Raw genomic sequence first — 18,763 nt, 5'->3', positions numbered from 1 at the left:
TGTATGCTTGCTCCCGCTGTATGGAAGGAGAAATGCGTGCAATGTTTTGCTGATTTATTTCTAATAGCAATCTGTTAGTGAAAGCTCTACTCATTTGCTTGTATTTAAGAACTAAGTAGTCAAATTAGGAAATAGTAGGGCTGTGGATGCCTGTGATCCATCTTTTTTTGATACCTTTTATGTTTAGATACGCTATGTCAGGGAAATAAAAATGCCAAAATCGGCTTTTGAAATCTATCCTTTCCCCCCCTCCCCCCATTTAGATGGTAATTGTGACATTTTCTGAAGGAAGGTTACAAATGAAAATTCTTGTTAGTAAGCCCATCAGAAGAAAATTTTTCTTAAATATTAAAATAAATCTATTTCTCATTTGTGAGCATACTGATGGTTCCCTGTAAAAATTTACTGCTAGTTTATTGTGTATCTTTAATTTCCTTTTAGCATTATGCCACTAAATCCTGTTGACTGATATTATGTTATATAATAGTTTCAATAATCATAAATAGCAATAGCATTTGAAATAGAGAAATGCCTTCATGTGTCTTTTAAAGAATAACTTCAAATTATTGAGCCTATGAAATGTTAATATTTTGCAGATTACACTGTACTGCTTAGAATTCTGTTGCTTTTGAAATTACTTCTTTTACCTCTCTGTTTACTAAAAATTATATATAAAGAGATATCCATTGACCGTAATTTTTATTTATTGTCACTTTTAATGTTCTAAAGGCATGAAAATGGCCTTGGAGGTGTTTCTGTTAGACAGAATTTAGGATTAGTACGATATTTAGTGTAGTCTTGTTAAATTGCTCAGATTTCAGCAAATTAGGTTGTGTGGTTTTAGGTATTCAGGACTGCAAATACAGCTATTTCATAAGCATTTATCCCTTATTCTCTTTGTCTCCATATATGTCTCTCTGACGTTGGGCTTTATGTTCTGTTTGATGATCACAGTTTTACAGCTTGGATGCTGCATTCTTTGTGGTAAGGAGATGCTCTCTGATTTTTTTGAAGACCTTTGCTTCTCTGTCTTTTGTGTATTCGGACATAGTCATGATAATAATTTTCTGTGTTGCAAAGAAATACGTGTTGCAGAAGGTTTAAACAGAGAAGCTTGACAGAAATCTGGTGGTTTGGTTGTTCCTGTTGCTCACTTATGTGATTTCAGCATTCTGTATTTAGAAATTTATTAATTCTCTCTGAACTTAGAGCAGTCCAGAACTTGCATGTTATCTTCAAGATGCTGAGTTAAATAGGGCCAGTCATAATTTCCTTGTACTGTCGTTATTGTAGTAATGTCTAGATTTATACCTATCGTTGGTTTTCCAGTGTGGCTGATCTAGCAGCCCACAGAATGGGCCAGGCTGCCATGTGTTGTCACGGCAAATGCCTCCTGGGCAGTGCAGACAGCCTCAAATCTTGGTCTGTTCCTGGCTTCTGGGAGACAAGGTGTAGGCAATGGGTAGGCAATGGGTAGTCTGTGCTGGGCCAGGCGCTGGCTGTCTGCCGCTCTTAGCGGATGGCAAATCCGAATTTACACTGTCCTGGCAAAATACCTTGCAAGCTGAGGGAGAGAAGTGACTCCAAAAGTTTGTGTCAAGCCCTTGAGAACAATGGCAACGTGATGAAGAGTAGAAAAGATTCTGTCTATCCAGAAAGTGGGGGGAGACCAAAACACCAACCAGCCAAACAAGCAATTCCCTGCCTCCCCGCCAAAAAACAACAACAAAAAAATCCAAAACCTCAACAACATACCCAACCAACCAAAAAGCTCAGTTTTAACTCAGCAAAAGTGCTTTATGCAGAACACACAGCTCTGTTAAGCTGAGAGATATTCTGTTGAGAAGGAAAACTGAATAAAGCTTGGAAGCTTGTGCATCAAGGATGATAAGAATTTTGGCAAGATCTGAGCAACACAAGTGCTGCCAGATGAGGAAAAACGTCTAACCCTTGCTGGGTCGACTACTGCTGACCTTGCTCTCATGGAAACAAGCACAGGGTTCTGAGTCACAGAGGCAAGAGGCAGCAGTGGGTGTATGAAAGGGCCCTGGAAACCGTGTGTTTGAACAGAACTCTGAACTTGTGGTAGGTGTTTGGGTAAGAAGGGTAATTCAGAAGTACTCCACTGTCACTTTCCCATTGATATTTCCTAATAATAGTAATTTAAAAAGCTTTCTCTATAGGAAAGATGAAACCAGCTTTTCAGGTAAACAAGAATTTTAGTAATGGGTGCTGGTAATAGGCAGTGCACAACTAAAATTTGCATCATATGTTTGTGTTTAGATAGGTGAACATCCCAGATGCATGTACAGATTTCTTGATTTTGCAAACAGATATTTGGGGTTGTTCAGTACTTGAAAATTTGGCCTTTGGGGAGAAGATGCTTTTATGTGCTGTAATACTAAAATGCTTTGAGCAAAGTTTAAAATAATTTTATTCTGTAGCTGTAGAGAACATTGAGATCTTTTGGAATGACTTATTCAAATATCTTTATAGTTGGTGGTGTATTCATATTTGAATAAATTCAGGAAGGATTCATCCTAAGCTGTTTCTATCCAGTACTGCTTTAAAGAAACAGGAAAATAGAATCATTTCATCACTTAAAGCAGCTTAATCCTTCAAGAGGAAAAAGGGTTACCACTTAAATTTCAGATGAAAGGAGTGTTTTGTGAATTCATCTGTGTCATGTATTCATACCTGAATTAAAATGAGCCATGATGTACTGCACTTTCTCGGGAACATTACATAAACTTCCTTGTTCTAAACCACGCAGAAGTTTGAAATGAGCAAACAGAACTGAAAGAAACTTTGCAGTAGTTTCTCCACAAGCAGGAAGCCTAATATTTACACAACAATCAATAGGGCAGTGGACACAGAGACAAGCAGTACTCTCTCCTACAAAACTTGGTTTAACTGGTAAGAGACGGTAGGATCTATCTGAACAACAACTTTCTTTTTAGTTAGACGTGTATGGTTGTGGGTGGATTTGGCTTGAATTCTGTGGAACCTTGTTGGTCGAGGTTCAGAGTTGTGCAACTAAAACAAGGGATTGTTTAGAAGTATGTTATATTTGGAACAATATTCTGCTTTACTTTCTGGGATTTTGGTCAAGTCTTTCACTAGCACTTTTGTGAGTCTCTAAAGAAGGTTAGTTGAGGAAAAATCTGATCCTGATACAGCTTGCTTTGACGTAGCTCCTTATCAGGAGTTGATTTATATACAATTTACTTATATTATCGTGTAATTCTTTGCAGTGATGTTTGTTTGTGTTTGTCCTGTGTGCCTTTAGAGAGAGGTTCTGCCTCAGTGTGGGCAGGTAGGCAAAGGGAAGCAAGGAGACAACTGACCTCAGTGCAATCAAAAAGGGACACGAGGGGACGGGAACAGTAGACTTATTATTTCTTGTTATTGTCTGATCTGTGTGGCTAATTATATCATCTGACAATAAAGGTTGGAGATTTTCTATTCAAGCCAAAAGCTGCTGAATTAAGAACTTGTGCGTGGAAGCTAAACCTGTCTCGGTTCCTTTTGTTTCCAGCATCCTTCTGACAAGAACTCTGAATAACGTTGTTGTTACCCGCATTCTGTCGGTAGGAATGATTGCTAATCACATGTGCTACCTGATAAGAATGGCTGACAGAAGACCTGCCTATCCTTATACTCCTGAAGATGACCTGTCCATTGGAAGGAAAGGAGGTAGCTGCATTATTGAGACACTGTGCTAAATTTGAGATTTGAGAGTGGAAGTTTTTCTTTCTTACCCTGGTGGTCTTTTTCACTGCTCCACTGCTTGTAGGGGACCAAGTGTGTGAAAGCTGTGGCTATGGCTTGAGCTTTAGAAGTAGCATGATCCTCTCTGAGATTGGTCAGAGTTTTTTGTAGATTCTTGAAGTCTCTTTGACATAAAGGTGAGGGTACAAAATGATGATTTTTAGCACTTTAGAAGGTACATTAGGTGGACAGGAGATTCTTCCAAATATCAACGGTCAACAGAAATGTGAGAAATTCCTCAAAAAATTTAAGAGTCCTTCACAACAGTCAGCATCAGGCAATCCTAATGGATGATGTCTACCATCTTTTCTTTGTTCAAGCATATATGCTCCTCATTTATTTATAATAACTGTTCTCAAATGTAATAAAAATTTAAACTAGGCAAGGAAGACTTCAACTAACAGACTGACAAATTATAAGCTGCTGAAAAATGTGGTTTTACAATAAAAAGTATTGTACAAACCTCTTAGTTATTCTAAATGTGTTGCTTGTTGTAGTAATAAAAGCCAGACAGTCAAGTTTGGCTTAAACTATAAAACAAAACTTCATTTTCTAGTCTTTGTGATTGAAATCTCTGTTTCATTGGGTAATTTCATTAACCGTTATTACCAAAGAGAAATGTATCCCAGACTTGCACATTTCAAAAGGCAATGCTCATTAAAGAGATTTTATATACACACTTTGGGCATAGATCCAAAACAGTGTCCAGTATTCCCTGATAAAATAGATTCCATCATTTGAAGAGGTAATGATTGAAGTAGCAATGATAAGTGTGGTTGGTATAACAGTGATAAATGCAGTTATCCACAAGTGATGAGGCATATCACTAGAATTTACAGGGTATTCCTGTATGTTATTTTCAAAACACCTGTTGGCTGACTTGCATCTTCACATCTATGCAGAATTCCACTTTGTATTGCTTTCTTATTTGTGTGGGTATGCCTCAGTGGAAGAATAATAATAAAAAAAGGACACTTTCGTATGTAGTTATTTTATATTCTGAAGTAATTTTTAAATTTTCCCTCTGCTTTTAAGAGATATTTAGACACTAGCTAAGATGTACGTACTTGGTGATGCTAAGCTGCTATGCTATTTACTAAACTTAAATTGATGACTAAAGAATCACATTATTCTTTCTAGATTTTACGGGGAATTTGAATAAAGAGAGAGCTTTCAGAATGGAGGAAGTAAAATTTCTTTTTGAACTCTTCCTCTTTGTCATTCTACAACAATAAATGCATTGTTGTATGTCCAGATATTTGCATGATGCAAGAGGGTGCTTAAGTTTCTCTCGCCATATCTTGCTCCTTGTTACTTGTATTTCTTGTTCTTGCTCAGGTAAGCATGCGGTCATATATTTTGCCACATTACACAAAACCAGAATATTGCTTAACAGCTTAGATGATGTCTGTCCTAAGCCTGTAGCATAGCCTGTTTTGAATGATTGACAAAAGACTAAGCATAAAAGTAAAACCCCCAAACAAAACACCGCCCCTAAAAAACTGTAAACTTGTCATGTACTTCCATAGTTGCATGCAATTTAGGATACTTTGTTCATTGTTGTAAATGTATGCAAATATCATATATTCTTGTGTATTGTTAAAATAGAATTATAACTATTGCAGATTCTGAAGACTTAAAATACCCTTGTTTTACTTAGGGTTATTTAGGGATACAGTCCTACAGTGTTCTTCGAAAAGTAGTTCTTGCTGACATCTATCAGGAAGCCTTCGTGAAAGTAGATTTAGAGGACAGTGGGTTAGTTATGGTAAGAGGCTAATAGTCAGCTGTAGACCAGCCTTTCCTTTAGAAAGTGCAATGTATTTAAAAAGCAATATATGATGATTGCTTAAATAAAGATGTGAAAAGAAATAGTGCTGGTCAATATTCCTTGATTTGTTGATGGGGCTTTTTTGTAGCTCATGTCTTAAGAGTAGATATAAAATCAGAAGGGTTCTGAAAAGGCGGCTAATTCTTAATCCCAGAAAAGTAGCTAAAGCATCTAAAGCATTGTTTTTCCCAGAATCCCACCTTTAAAGAGCTTGAAAACATCTTGGAGGTTCTCTGCTACCAGAATAAAATTTTATTCTCTCTTTTTTAAAGATTAAATTTAAAAGGATTACATAGATTAGCGATTGTGTTTGGCAATAACTTCCAGGGCTATTCCTGGATTGATTCATGTGCTTTGTCTCCTGTGTAAAAATTAGTCAAGTTTGTTGATATTAACAACTGCTCTTTAGTGACTTGAGAAACCATATATTAATGTCTGTCAGCATGTCATGGTGACATAGCTGAAACTTAACTAGGAATGTCAATAATAAGTCTAAAAATAATTCTGAAAATTCTTTGAAAAGCTACTGCCAGCTTCCTGAAATGACAAGTAGTAGCACAGCATAATGTGAAAGCAGCCCTGCCTTTTGGGTGAGTGAGGTTATCTCTGACAGAGAACCAAAGTACTGCACGTATGAGTAAATTATAGAAAAGTCATGTCCGACTGCAATTAGGTGTTATTGTCCCTTCTGAGGGCTGAATATTAATCTAACTATAGGACATTTACTTATGAAATTTTAAAACTTATTCACTAATAAAAAGAAAGTGGCAATTCCTGAAGAAATAGCAATGTTTCAAAGATCTTAATTTGAACATCCCTACATGTATTGGACATCTATTCAGGTTTTTGGTACTTACTAATAAACCTCATAGGAATTCATGAATTCTGTCCTTAAAGGTAACATCCATAGCTAAAGCTCTTCCTAAATCCTTACTCTCCCTTCCAGTGTTCTTTCAAAACCAAGAAACTTCATTTAGTTTAATTGAAAAGCTAGTCTGTTTTCTCTTGGATAGTCCCCATTCTCTAGAACTGCAGATAACTTGGTTAAGTGCTTCTCCATAAACAGAGAGTTGGTTGGTTAGGGTGGCTGGGAAGAGAGGCTGCTTTGGAGATGTACATTTTAAAACTTCAAGTTATGGGTAAGTGTAAGTCAATATCTGAGGCTAAGAAGGATAACTGTATGAGTGAAGGATTTGCAACTTTTTTATTTTTAATGTGCTCTCTGACAAAATGGAAGGGAGGAAGAGACATCAGAACAGGTAGGGAGAGAAATAAAGAAGCAGTGGAGTTTCTGGCAGAAAAAAAAATCCACAGAGGAAACAGTCAAGATCAGATTGGGAAGCGAGATTTTACACCAGGCTTGCTTAGACATACAGGAAACTACGGGGCGCTATAGACATGAAAAGGGGATAAGTGAAAACTTTTGAAAAGACTGAGGAATAAGGATAGTTTCAGTCCTAGAGTTTTACTGAAAAACTAATTTCTATGCTTATGTGATTTCGATGGCACTGGAAGGGTAGCTGTTCAGCCAGTAAAAGATACAGGGATTACTTAAAGGTATGGTAGTAAGGTGTCCTCCTCTCTTTACCAGTGTTCTTATAGCTTATGGTATGTGCTGAGCTATAAAACTGAACCACCAGGTTTTACAAGATTCCCTCTGAATGCTGTTCTCTACCCTTAAATGGTTGGCTCCCAATTCTGGTTTTGTTGAAGTTTTGCTACACAGTACAGTGGAATAAGGAGTTGAGTTGTGAAGTGGTATATTTTGTTTCTGACATACTTTAAAACAAAAGACTGAATGGCATCTTAGCTACCTATCAGTTGCCTGATGTACTGCAGGTCAGTTTGCCATAGGATATAAGCTTCAGCGCAAAGTGTTTTGTGGCTGGCTTGCTCTCTCTGTTTTTTTACCCTTGCATCCTCTGAAGGTAGCGGAATTAATCTAATGGACAAGAGCATATGTGAGAATAGAAATAGGCTCAGCAATCCACAAAATCTCTTCTTTGTCCAATTTAAATGAAAGATTAGTAAAATCTTAGAAGGGGCATGTTTTCATTTTGGTTCTGCGTTTTGAGTGCAAAGAAGTAATGTGAGGTTTCTGATTAAGTAGAACTCCAGCATTAGAACAAAATCAATCAGCTTTTCACTGAGCATACTCAATATTAAAGGATATAGTTTAAGATCAGCACTTTTAGAGACTACATGATTACTTTATGCTCTTTAAGTATTAAAATTATGGTAATTATCACATTTAAGAGAAATTTCATTTGTTTTAATATTAGAAATACAATTGAAACACAAGTGACACTGATATTGGAACGTGAAAATAGGCTGCACTCACTAATTTCATTATTTTCTGGTTTTTCTGTAGAAGTCCTAACTAAGCTGTTTGGCTTTCCTGCCTTTCCCTTGGGATGTTCTTCTTTTGTTTTATTGAATAGGTTGGTTTGTATATTGATTTTCTGAATATTAAGCCTTAGAAATAGCATTCTTTTTTTCCCTCCCATCATTCTTATTATGTCCTAGTATATCAAAGTTAGGGACGTTCTTTGCTTACAGTATTTATGCATCAAATATTTGTGGTGCAATGAGGGATACAGATACTAGTTTCCTTTTAAATTAGTCCTAGTGATAGCAGTAGGAATGATGTCCTATGGTTGCATTTGAGTGTCTTAATAACCTCATTAAAACATTTATTTTTAAATTGTCTATATCAATTTATATAGCTCATAAATATCTTTTGAATAGTATTTTCAATGCCAAGGATTTAGTCTGTGGTTCTTGTCCTGATCACTGGTTTCATAAAGGTGACATTCCATGTTCTGCCATTTAGTTATTGCTGTTCCTTTGCATGCAGTAACCTTGGAGTTGCTTTTAGTAGCATACTCTGGGCATATGTGGTGCTTTGAAACATTTGTTAGGTTATATGAGAGGTCTGTAAGCCAAATGCTTACTTCTAGCAGCTGTAAATGGTATCACTTTACTGTTATAGCTGTCCGCTTTTGGGACATTAAGAACAGTATCATTTTACTTTTTGAGTCCGTGTTCAAGTTTGGCCATTGAGAAATAGTATCTGATAATAAAAGGGATTGGATCCTATTACAGCTTAATAATAGTAAAACAAACAAGCAAACAAAAACAATGAAATTGCCCTTTTTCTTCCTCTTCAAGAATTCAATTAAATTAAAAGTAAGGCTTTGCTGTACTGTAGCAAAGTATATGTAAGAAGATAGCAGTAGACTTAATGTTTCAAAGATACCATACTGGGATTTGAGTAGCTCTTTGAGTTAAAAGAAATGAGTATGTTTTGTGGACTGGGAGGGTAAGCAGATTACAGAAAAACTAAACACAGAACAAACAATAAAACTTTGTAATACTTGGTCCAAATAGGAAAGGTTCATCCATATAAATTTAACATGCTGAATCTGTAAACCTAGGGATTTCTTTTGCACGTAGTCGGAGGGCTAGTTGTAAGATTTGGGAAATCCTTCTGTTACAGCTCTTTGAGAAGTACTTTGAGATGTAGTTATGCAAGTCTAACAAAAATTACAATCTTAGCAGTGTCTTTGCTTTTTAAATTTAAATAAAGGAGAGATTCCTACTTGAAAGAGAGGAATTGCTTCTTGTAAATCCAGACATGAGGGATAGAAATCCTAGACACTTAGAGCAATGAAAGTATAAGAAATATTAAGAAGCATTACGACGTTTCTACGAAGCCATTATTTTTTATCCAGTTGTGAGTCATACAGTACTTAAAAATTATGTAATACTGTCAATTATGAATACAAATCCAAGGGGAGTTTTAAGATCTTTCATCAGAATTTTAAAACCCTGGTACCCTAAGTATTAATTCCCTATGGAAAACTGAACATAAATGATGAAGTACTTGATACTGATCTCGGTGAAAACACACAAACTCCTATTTAATTCCATCTGGAACCATTGTTCACACTACAAGAAACAAAAGGATGAAAGATGGACTTACTGGAAGGGCAGCAAGGTTTCTTAATTTGAGTTGTTGCAAGGATATTACATGGTGGCTGTAACAGCTTTGCCATGCTCTGCCGAGAGCCTCTTGCTCTGAGCAGCAATGCAGCTTCTCTCTGACAAACTTCTTGAGGGAAAGGTTTCCTGTATCTGTGCCTTCACACCAAGGAATCCCTTGTCTCCAAGAAGTCTCTCATCTTGCTGACAAAGGTGCACCAAGGAAGTACTAACCTAATATAGCAAAATAACAGTTAAGTCTGTCATAATTTGATTTGGGCCCCTTCTAAAACTTTGTTTGATCTCTGTGTACTTTCGAGTGCATTTAGAATCATATAATAGTTTGGGTTGGAAGGGACCTTAAAGATCATCCAGTTCCAACCCCCCTGCCATGGGCAGGGACATCCCACCAGACCAGGCTGCCCAAGGCACCATCCAGCCTGGCCTTGAACACCTCCAGGGATGGGGCAGCCACAGCTTCCCTGGGCAGCCTGTGCCAGTGCCTCACCACTCTCATGGTGAAGAAATTTTTCCTAATGTCTTGTCCAAATCTGCCCTCTCCAGTTTATACCCTTATAAACTGGCTTTGCATTTGAGTAGTCTGAGTACCCTACTTCACACTCCAGTTTATGCAGAAATTGTTCTTATTTATTTAAGATATTTCAAATAGAACTATAGGCGTTAAAATCCTAGGCAAACTTCTGCTGCTGCAAGTTAACTGTCTATAATCATCTCGGGTCATTAAGAGTGGGTTTTTTTTTTGTTTAATCCTGTCATGTGACAGAAGCGCTCATCCTTTGTCTGTGGAAGTTATAGGTCTGTTTTTTTCTTAAGTGTCCTTAAATGAATTAAGCTAGACTTCACATAGATGCTAATACAGTATCCCTCACAAGGAATTTGTGTGAAAAGCTTTTTAGCTTTAAATGCAGACCCTTTCATATTCTTCATAATCTCTGAATATGTATTAATCATCAAATACAACTTGACCTTGAAGTTATAAGTTTCTTGCTTTGTTTCGAGTTTCATCTGGCATTTTTTTCACTGAACCATCTTTACTAAAAGTTTTCCCCATATAAAATCGTCTTTCCATTTAACTTTTTAAATTGAAGTCTTTTATTTCCAACCCTATCACACATTTCTTTAAATTCTGTTTGAAGTAATATTCTTCTCTCACAAGGTAGGAGCAATTCCAAATGTATCTGATAAAAATGCCAGTGAGACTGAGCTGAAGCTGTCGCTTGGCTGTTTTCTTTCTCCTTTTCCTTTTGAGTTTTACTTAGTTTCATGGTGCGTGGTCGTCTTTCCCTTCTATTCAGGCTTGACTGTGGGGGCACAAGGATCAGAAACATAAATTTGTTAGCAGATTTATCTTATCCCTTCATCCCTTACTTTTAGAGAGACATGGAATTGGGCTTGGCAATCTGTCAGAAGTGATGTGCCAGACTGCATTTTTCTGTCTATAGCCAGAGACCAGCATGTTGGCTCAGACTTGTCAGAAACCAGCAGCTGCTGTAGTGGTCGGGGGGTGATGCCCAAGTCCTGGCCCTCCCTGGCCCTGATGGATACTCTTCCAAGGTAGGAGTTGTGTGCTGTTGTCAGACATTCCTGTAAAGGTAAAAGGAGCCATGAGTGGGATGGGTTGTGGGGAGCAAAGTCAGGGAGAGCACATAAATCAGTGACAGAGAAGTGGTGTGCAGGAGTCTTTCCAGCTGTTGATGTCTGTGAATAAGGTGCCGTAAGAGAACAGCCTCTCTTTTTAGAACAAGTTCCTGCCTTGCTGGGCATCTGCCCAGGTGACTAGCTTTAACTTTGCAATCCCTCTGTGACTGGAAAATTCGAGAGCAGGACCTGCTGAGGCAAAACCGAGGTTAGAATAATGAGACTCCTGAGAGTGGGCAAGGAGCTTATTTAAAATATTGTATTGCTGTCATTTCAATGAATTTATGTTTTCAGTCCTTCTCATTGTTGTTTTAATCATTTGCATCATGTCCCTTAGAACTGCAGATAAGCTCTGACTGAGATGCTGAAATTAAATAAGTGTAATAAAAAGCTTTTATATTCTCTCTTTTTCTCCCTCAAGTGATAGAAAAGTATTTGTTCAAAAGAATGAAAAAAGTGTTCTTCCAGAATTTTATTTCCACTTTAAGCACCGTTCCTATAGATCAGAGCATTTGTAAAACTAGGATCAATCTGTGTGTTTAATTTCAGCTTATCAATAGAATGTTCTCACGCAGCTGGAAACTTCCAAGCTAGAGGAACAGAACTGCTGTCACAGCCTGGCTGTTCTTTCATATATTAACATTTAATATTTTTGCTTTTGTGAGCTCCAAAGTTGGTTCAAGACTTCTTAGCAAAAGCAGATTTTGTCCAACGTAAGTAAAAGATCATAAACCTCAGTGTGAAGTGTTCTTTCTGAAATGTCAACAAAATGTATTTTGGCACAGAGACTGGATTCTTGAAAGCTGTGGGTTTGCAAGAGGCTTCTGCAGGGGTAAAAGGAGCAAAGAGTGGGATGTCAGGGCTGCGGGGAGCAAAGGCAAGGAGGGCAGAGATAATTCAGTGACTGAGAAGTGGTGTGCAGGATTCTTTCAACAGGCAGGTCTGTTGAAGAGGAGGAAAAATCATCCTTATCCAAATCTTCATCTTCCTCTTGTGCATTATCCCCTACAACCTGCTGTCTTGCTAGATGTTATCTTGCACCTCATGGGAAGAGGCAAATTGGGGTCTGCTCATGGGGCAGGAAATTGAGGGGCTAAAACTGCTCCTACTGCTGGGGAAAGAACAGGCAACAACCCCTGGGAATAGGCTTTGTGCTTGTGCTGCCTCTGAGGTGTGCGGAGAGGGGTAACAATGTCAAGTGGAGGGTGGGGAGAAGGCTCTGGCATGGGAAAATATTCCTTCAGCTGTCCCTGACAGCTGCGTGCTTTGCCTACTGGCTGGCTTTGCAGAACAAGACTCTGCTTTATTGCATTTTATCTCTGATCCAGTGTACCAAACCAGAGATAATCTGCTATTTATAATGATATTTAGAAATTCTCTGACTCACAACAACAGGATTTAAGGTAGAAGAGTCTTTAGGTGATACTCATTTTGATCCTACGCATTCTGTCTGTTCAAGAGCAGGAATTGTGGTGAAATGGAAGGAATTAAACATTTAGGACTAGGATCTGAAAGGCACCAGGTATCCTGGGGCTAAGCACCCTCAATTCCCATCAGTTGCAACTTATACTGTCATGTGAGTTAATGGATTATGAGCAGAGAGCAGTGGGGGGGATTCAGCTGTTAGTCTGAGCTTCTATACATACTTGGTGTAGGAAGGGTTGTGCTAGAGAAAAAGCAGATCTGTGTGGCTTGAGGAGGAAATTCAAGGAGAGGATCCTTGATTTTTTTTTCCTAGTTTGTGTTGTGTTTCTGTGGGCGGAGCAATACTTTACTTGAGTTGATGAGGAAGATGAAGCATGGAACTTCCTTCTTCCTTCCCATGTTGAGGTTATTTGCAACCTACAGGCACTTGGAGAGACAATAAGGTAAGCACCATGGTGCAATAACTATTGTATCTTTCGGGATATGGGGCTGGAGGCAACTTCTGTTCTACTGATCTCTTATTTTCTTGCAGTCATCTCCGCAGTCTTCTCCACCTGTGTTTGTTACCAGTAGAACTAGGGTGGGTAGAAAGAAACACAAGTCTCTTTCTTGTCTTTTGACTTTTTTTAAGCAAAGTTTTGATTTAAAAGGTATTATTTATAATAACTTCCATTACGCCCTAAGACTCCATGCTGGCAAGTAGCATCCTGCTACTAAAGAATGAGCATTTCTCAAGCATTAAAATTGCTATTCAGCTGTTCTTTTGTCTCCATGACAACGTTAAGCATAACAAAGCAGTAGGTGATGTTGTCAGCCAAAAAATCTGTAATGCTCAAATGACTGTTGATAGCAACACAATGGATGCCAGTGCAGGGTTACTTACAGCCAGTAATAGATATTGCAGCTATGGCTGAAGTATTGCTAATGACATTAAAGAAGAAAATATATCAGAAAAAGTAAGGTTGAAGCAATTGGTATTTTTTATAAATTATACATGAGGTACTGTTTCAAAATTCAACAGAAAACTGTGGTTTACCTTTACTAATGGAGTGAGTTGCGTGAAAAGTTGATTTTATATATAATACATGCCACCTTGAGAGAGGAGCTCAGGCTTTTTTTTTCAGCTTGTTGATGGAACAGAGAGCAAACCCCACTTCAGAAAAGTGAGCTCAGTTCATAAAGGAGATGATTCAAGGTTAAAGGTTCTCATCTAGCTTCAGTGTTGATCCATAAAAGGAAGCATGTTAACAAAGAAAAGGCAACACTTTTCTTAGAAGTAAATGAAATAAAAAGAGTTTGGGAGGAATAATCACCAGATTTTGATCTTAACTCCATGGTACCAGTGTCTTGGATACTTTGCTGACATGTAAAGTTGAGAATTGTTCATGGGAAAAAACCTTGAAAATCAGACTAAACACTGCTAAGCCCAGTGCTGGAAACCAGCTATGAGAGGGAAACAAATGTTTAAAAAAGTTATTTAAGATTAAAGCTGGGAGAATAGGAATTAAAGTAAGCTTTATGTACTTGAGACAGAACTAAACTAGGAAATGAAAATGAAAGAATTGACGGATGAGTTACTGAAAAAAACCCCTTATATTATCTTAAGTAATTTGTGTCCAGTGTTTGACAAATCTCTCTGAACTGTTGATGTTGGGAATTCTGCCTTTTAGTATGTATGTATGCTATCAATGCAGCGTGTACCAGGACACCTTTTGGAGTCTTAAATTAGTCTCTGTATTTTGTACAGGTGTCATCTCATTTCCTGAATCCAGGGTTCCTGACTGTTTGAACTGTTATCAAAAAAAGGCTTTTCTCCTCTATGAGAAAGATGGCAGATGGAGCCTGCAGTCAGCTGTTATTCAGTCTGGCTTGACAGCATTACACAAACCCTCTTTTAATGCAGGCAAACAGAACAGCTTCATTCACTGGCAACAGCACGAGATACCATCTGATATCTGTTTCAGACTTCAGAGAACTGGACAGATACTCATGTGGTCTTCGATTACTCATGACTCCAGTTACACCTGTTTGTGTCCCTCCTAAATTAAGGCAACAGTAGTAGATTTTGTTTAATTTCTTTTCCTTTTTTTATTTAAATAACTGGGCCTGTTTGTACTATGAAACGTGTTCAACTTTGTTTCCTTGCATTATTGGTGGTATGTTTTCTGGGTTTTTTGGAGTGCAGTGTTAATGAAATAAGATTCCGAGAGTTGCTACTGTCTCCTCTCTCACACAAAAGACTTGATTTCCTATTTGTATTCATTTATCTCATATATAAAAGCCTTCTGAGCAGTCTTTCAGTCCACAGGTAAACCAAATGAATATCTGTAAATCAAATCAAATAAGACATTCTTGAAGCTCCTAGTTATATTAGACTTTCTTAAAACTCTTAATTAAACTGAAACTCTAACCTACATAGTCGTCTACTATTCATATGCCAGCTTGTTGTGTGAGAACTTAAAGCTTAAGCTGATATCTTAGAGCAATTTATTTGTTTGCTTACAGCTTCTTCTACCATGCAGTTTGAGACCAGGTCTGCTTAAAGGCCACTGCTGTGGTTAGCGTAAGAACTGCAGGTTTCAAAGGAAAGCACTATTACGAACCATTTATTACTTGGTGTTAACAGCTCTGTAACTTTCTTATGAAAGTTGTCTTGGATATTCCTTGTGTATCTCAAAAGCTTATACAGACAGATAACCTTCAAAATATGGACCATTTAATGAAGTTCTCTTTGTAGTCCATACTGATAGGGTCTTCTTCCAGATCAGTGTTTGAACTTATTTTGTGTTAAGCTGCAATGATGAAAAGTACAATGGTCTACAGGAGCAGGCTTTTGGGCCAGCCAGCCACCTGGAATGGGGGGAATATGGGAGCTTGAGGCAAGGGCTCCTGCTTTGCTGTGGAAGCTACCAACAGCATTAGGAACGTGATGCTGAAGAGACATACTAGTCAAGTGGGGAAGAATGAGTAGTCTTGCATATTCTTACGAGTTCTGCCATCAGTTCATTGGTGTAATGTCAGGGAAGCAGTGAAGAAAACTGTTTGGACATGCTTGACTGTCAGCTGAAAGGCCTTGCAAGGAAATTCACAGATACCAAGATTTTTGTCGTTTTTATTTTTAACTTCTGTGAGGTGAACATTAGAGGAGAGAGCTGCCATCTACTCATTCTTTTGTCAGATGCACTCAACTATCTGTAAAGCAGTAAAAAAGAAAGACAAAATAGTGAGAATCCAAATGAGGCTGAAGTAAAGCATATTTACCTAAGTTTATGAGACTAATTTGTATGAGTCAATGGAAGTGTTGGACAGTAGTTGCCAAGTTGCTTAATAAAATGAATTTTATTCTCATGGCAGACAGAGTAACAGCAGTGCTTGAGACTGACAAGCTCCTTTTCGCTGAGTATTTATAACATAAGTAGTGGAGGCTTGTCTGTACCTGTTTTCTCTCCTGAGAAGGACAGTTACATATGTAATAGTGCCAAATATGCCACAGGAAGTGTGCATGTGCCGTAGGAGGACCTGAAGACCACTGGGTAACTCCAGGCTGGCTTCAGGATGAGCAGTGCCTGCTAAAGTCAGTGTCCCTTCAGGTTCGGTTCTGTACCTTGTCTTACAGTGAAATTTTATGTTCCATTTCAGTCCTCTTCCATTTGAATCTTTTGAGGAGCTTTACATTTCTGACTTGTGTGCTAAATCTCACTGTTTCCCTATGATGCTCGACCTACAAGCAAAGCTGTTATTGCCCCTAAGCAATATAAGCTCTTCTGAAAACTGAAAGTTGCATACAATTTCTTTTTGCTGTAATTTATCACCAATGACAACTTTTTTTTCTTTTGCAAGACAAACATGTATTTATATTTTTGTAACTGTAACTTTCCCAGTGTAAGCAAAACTTTGAGTAGTGGGATTCTAGACAGTCAGGGAAAGATGGACCCTATGTCTATGTTGTTCTCACTGGTATTAGACAGGACAGATCCTTCAATATCTAGTTGCTATTGAAGGATGAACTTTGAAATGACTAAGTAGTTGTAACTCCATCAATTAGTCTGCATAATTAACAGTTATAATGGAGATAATTATTTTCCTTTTTATTTTCTCTCAAGTAATTAAAGTTCCAGACTCCGAGCAAGATCTTGACGTTTGCCCTTTTTTGCTATTTACTCTACAAATGTCACATAATGTTGCTGACACTTCTTTTAAATGTGAAACATGTTAGAATTTTTGTAGTTTCTAGTGAGTACTTCTTTACAGTTTCAAAGATCTGAGCTGCACATGCACAGAAAATGCACCAAATTCCACAAAGCCAGTAGCAGGCTTTTTTTTTTTTTTATGCCCTGCTAATTTTTCACTTGCCTTTACTTCTTTTCCTTCTATTCTGACTTCTTTTTATAGTAAGTTCCAAATAATGTGCAATTTGACTGCCACCATAGATTTGAAGTAGAATTCTTGTTTCATTTCATGGACTGGATGACTTGTTTTGGTCTAGACCCAATTTCCACAATTCAGTGATCAACTTTTAATCAAAATGCTTTGATATATCTAGTAATAATGGCTGAAAGTTGCCATCTCTCTAGAAAAAACTAAGTATAAAATCTTTGATAGATACTTTGTTTTCTTGCAATTTGCACAAATCCTAATGTCCATAAATGAAAGCTGTCTCTGCCTTTCATTGATTCAGCTCACAGTGCTTTGCATACAAGCAAATTGTTGTGGTAGGTGTAAGGGATGTGACAACTACTAGCTGTACTTAGGGTGTTTTATCATGAATTTTGCTAGAAATGCATTATGGAAAATTAACGTTTAGCATTGGATACAACTTATGTTTAGGAATAAAATTGTAATTTTTTTTTTATTTGCTGCGAAGATAATTAATTCTGCTCTTGAGCTTGACACAAGTTTGTCCTTAATATGAAAGAGGTGTCCCCTGAGCAAAAGTTCCCAATTTCATTACAGCTCTGCAACTTTGTTTCATGTGCAGTAGTAGCATGGCTCTGTAGAAGTTGCTTTGACAAAAGTAGTATTTATGAAAAGAGGAAAAATTCACTTGCGGAGTGAAAGGTAATCTTAGCAACCTTTTTTTTTACCAGAATTTGCAACTGCTGCTGTATTGAGAACTACTAAAATATTCAGTTGTCAACAACCAGATTTGACAGAATCATAAATGTGAAAAGTTTTTCTACTTTACTTGTCTGCAGGAATAGGTACATAATTCCTATCAGTGATTCTGTTTGTGTTTATATTGTTCTCTACATTTCAAATGCAAAGAAAATGCAAGTACCGTAGGAAAATAAAAATGCCAATTTCAAACAGAAATAAGTGCTCTTCCCTCTTATGAAGCTGAAGCTTTTTATTTCACAACACAAAGAAATACTAAGATAGTTCTATAGATTTCCATGTTTTGACATTTTGATTACTGTGTTTGTGCAGGAAGGACCCACTTTTGTACTTTAGAATGGATGTGATCAAATACACTGGACTGGGGAGATTAATGTTAGATGTAGCATATGTTTGTGCTTTTGTTTGCTTCTGCTAAATTTTCTTTTATTGATCTCTTGACCAAAGCTTGTGATAAAACTAGTTCTGAAAGACATAGCCTCCTTGAAATCAAGCAAGACCATTATTTGTACTTGATAAAAGAAAAGTTTGGCCCTAGCTATAAATAGCTTATTGTAATTTGTCTTCAACGACTGCAATCATAGTATCCATTGCTGGTCATCTAATCCTCTCCTTGTCAGTGTAGAATTGCTTCTCTTGTACATATAACAACATCTTATGCAGTCTTGATACAAATGCATGTGCAGTTGAGTTACCTAGATTCTCTTGGGAGATTATTTCCACAGTCTGGTTCAGCTCAAAAAGGCTGCCACCATGAACATTAAATATCACTCAGAATAATCTTGGTGTCAAGAAGCTTTCCCTGATGTTCAGACCTGTTTTTCTCAGTTATATCCTTTTATTTCAATTCTCTCTACTCTCCCAACCTTTCAGAATTCTTTACTTCAGAAGTCTTTGAAATACTCTGCCCACCCTCCTCCCCCCACCTTGCCTCTGTCTGCCGTGTATTGTTCGTAGGGTATTCACATTTAACTTTTT

At 37.5% G+C, this 18,763-nt stretch overlaps 1 protein-coding gene across 9 annotated transcripts in view; it reads left to right on the top strand.

Annotated features, from left to right (window-relative positions):
• The window catches only part of ZNF385B (zinc finger protein 385B), a 170,031-nt gene that overhangs the window by 80,416 nt on the left and 70,852 nt on the right, over positions 1–18,763 (top strand). Inside the window, exons 1-2 of one of the 9 annotated variants that reach the window (XM_054070078.1) lie at positions 2,795–2,926; positions 3,539–3,696. The exons of 6 other annotated variants lie outside the window; for them this stretch is intronic. In XM_054070078.1, coding sequence (XP_053926053.1) covers positions 3,597–3,696 — 100 coding nt within the window. In that variant the 5' untranslated portion in view covers positions 2,795–2,926; positions 3,539–3,596. Of the gene's footprint in view, positions 1–2,794; positions 2,927–3,538; positions 3,697–12,981; positions 13,114–18,763 lie in introns of those variants that run through there. 2 more of the 9 variants (XM_054070079.1, XM_054070081.1) reach the window with 2 other exon arrangements.

The sequence above is a fragment of the Cuculus canorus genome, chromosome 6, assembly GCF_017976375.1.
Source record: "Cuculus canorus isolate bCucCan1 chromosome 6, bCucCan1.pri, whole genome shotgun sequence".
In the NCBI taxonomy this organism is placed as follows: domain Eukaryota; kingdom Metazoa; phylum Chordata; class Aves; order Cuculiformes; family Cuculidae; genus Cuculus; species Cuculus canorus.
The sequence above is the reverse complement of the archived record's forward strand: the minus strand, read 5'-3'. Positions and strand labels throughout refer to the sequence as shown.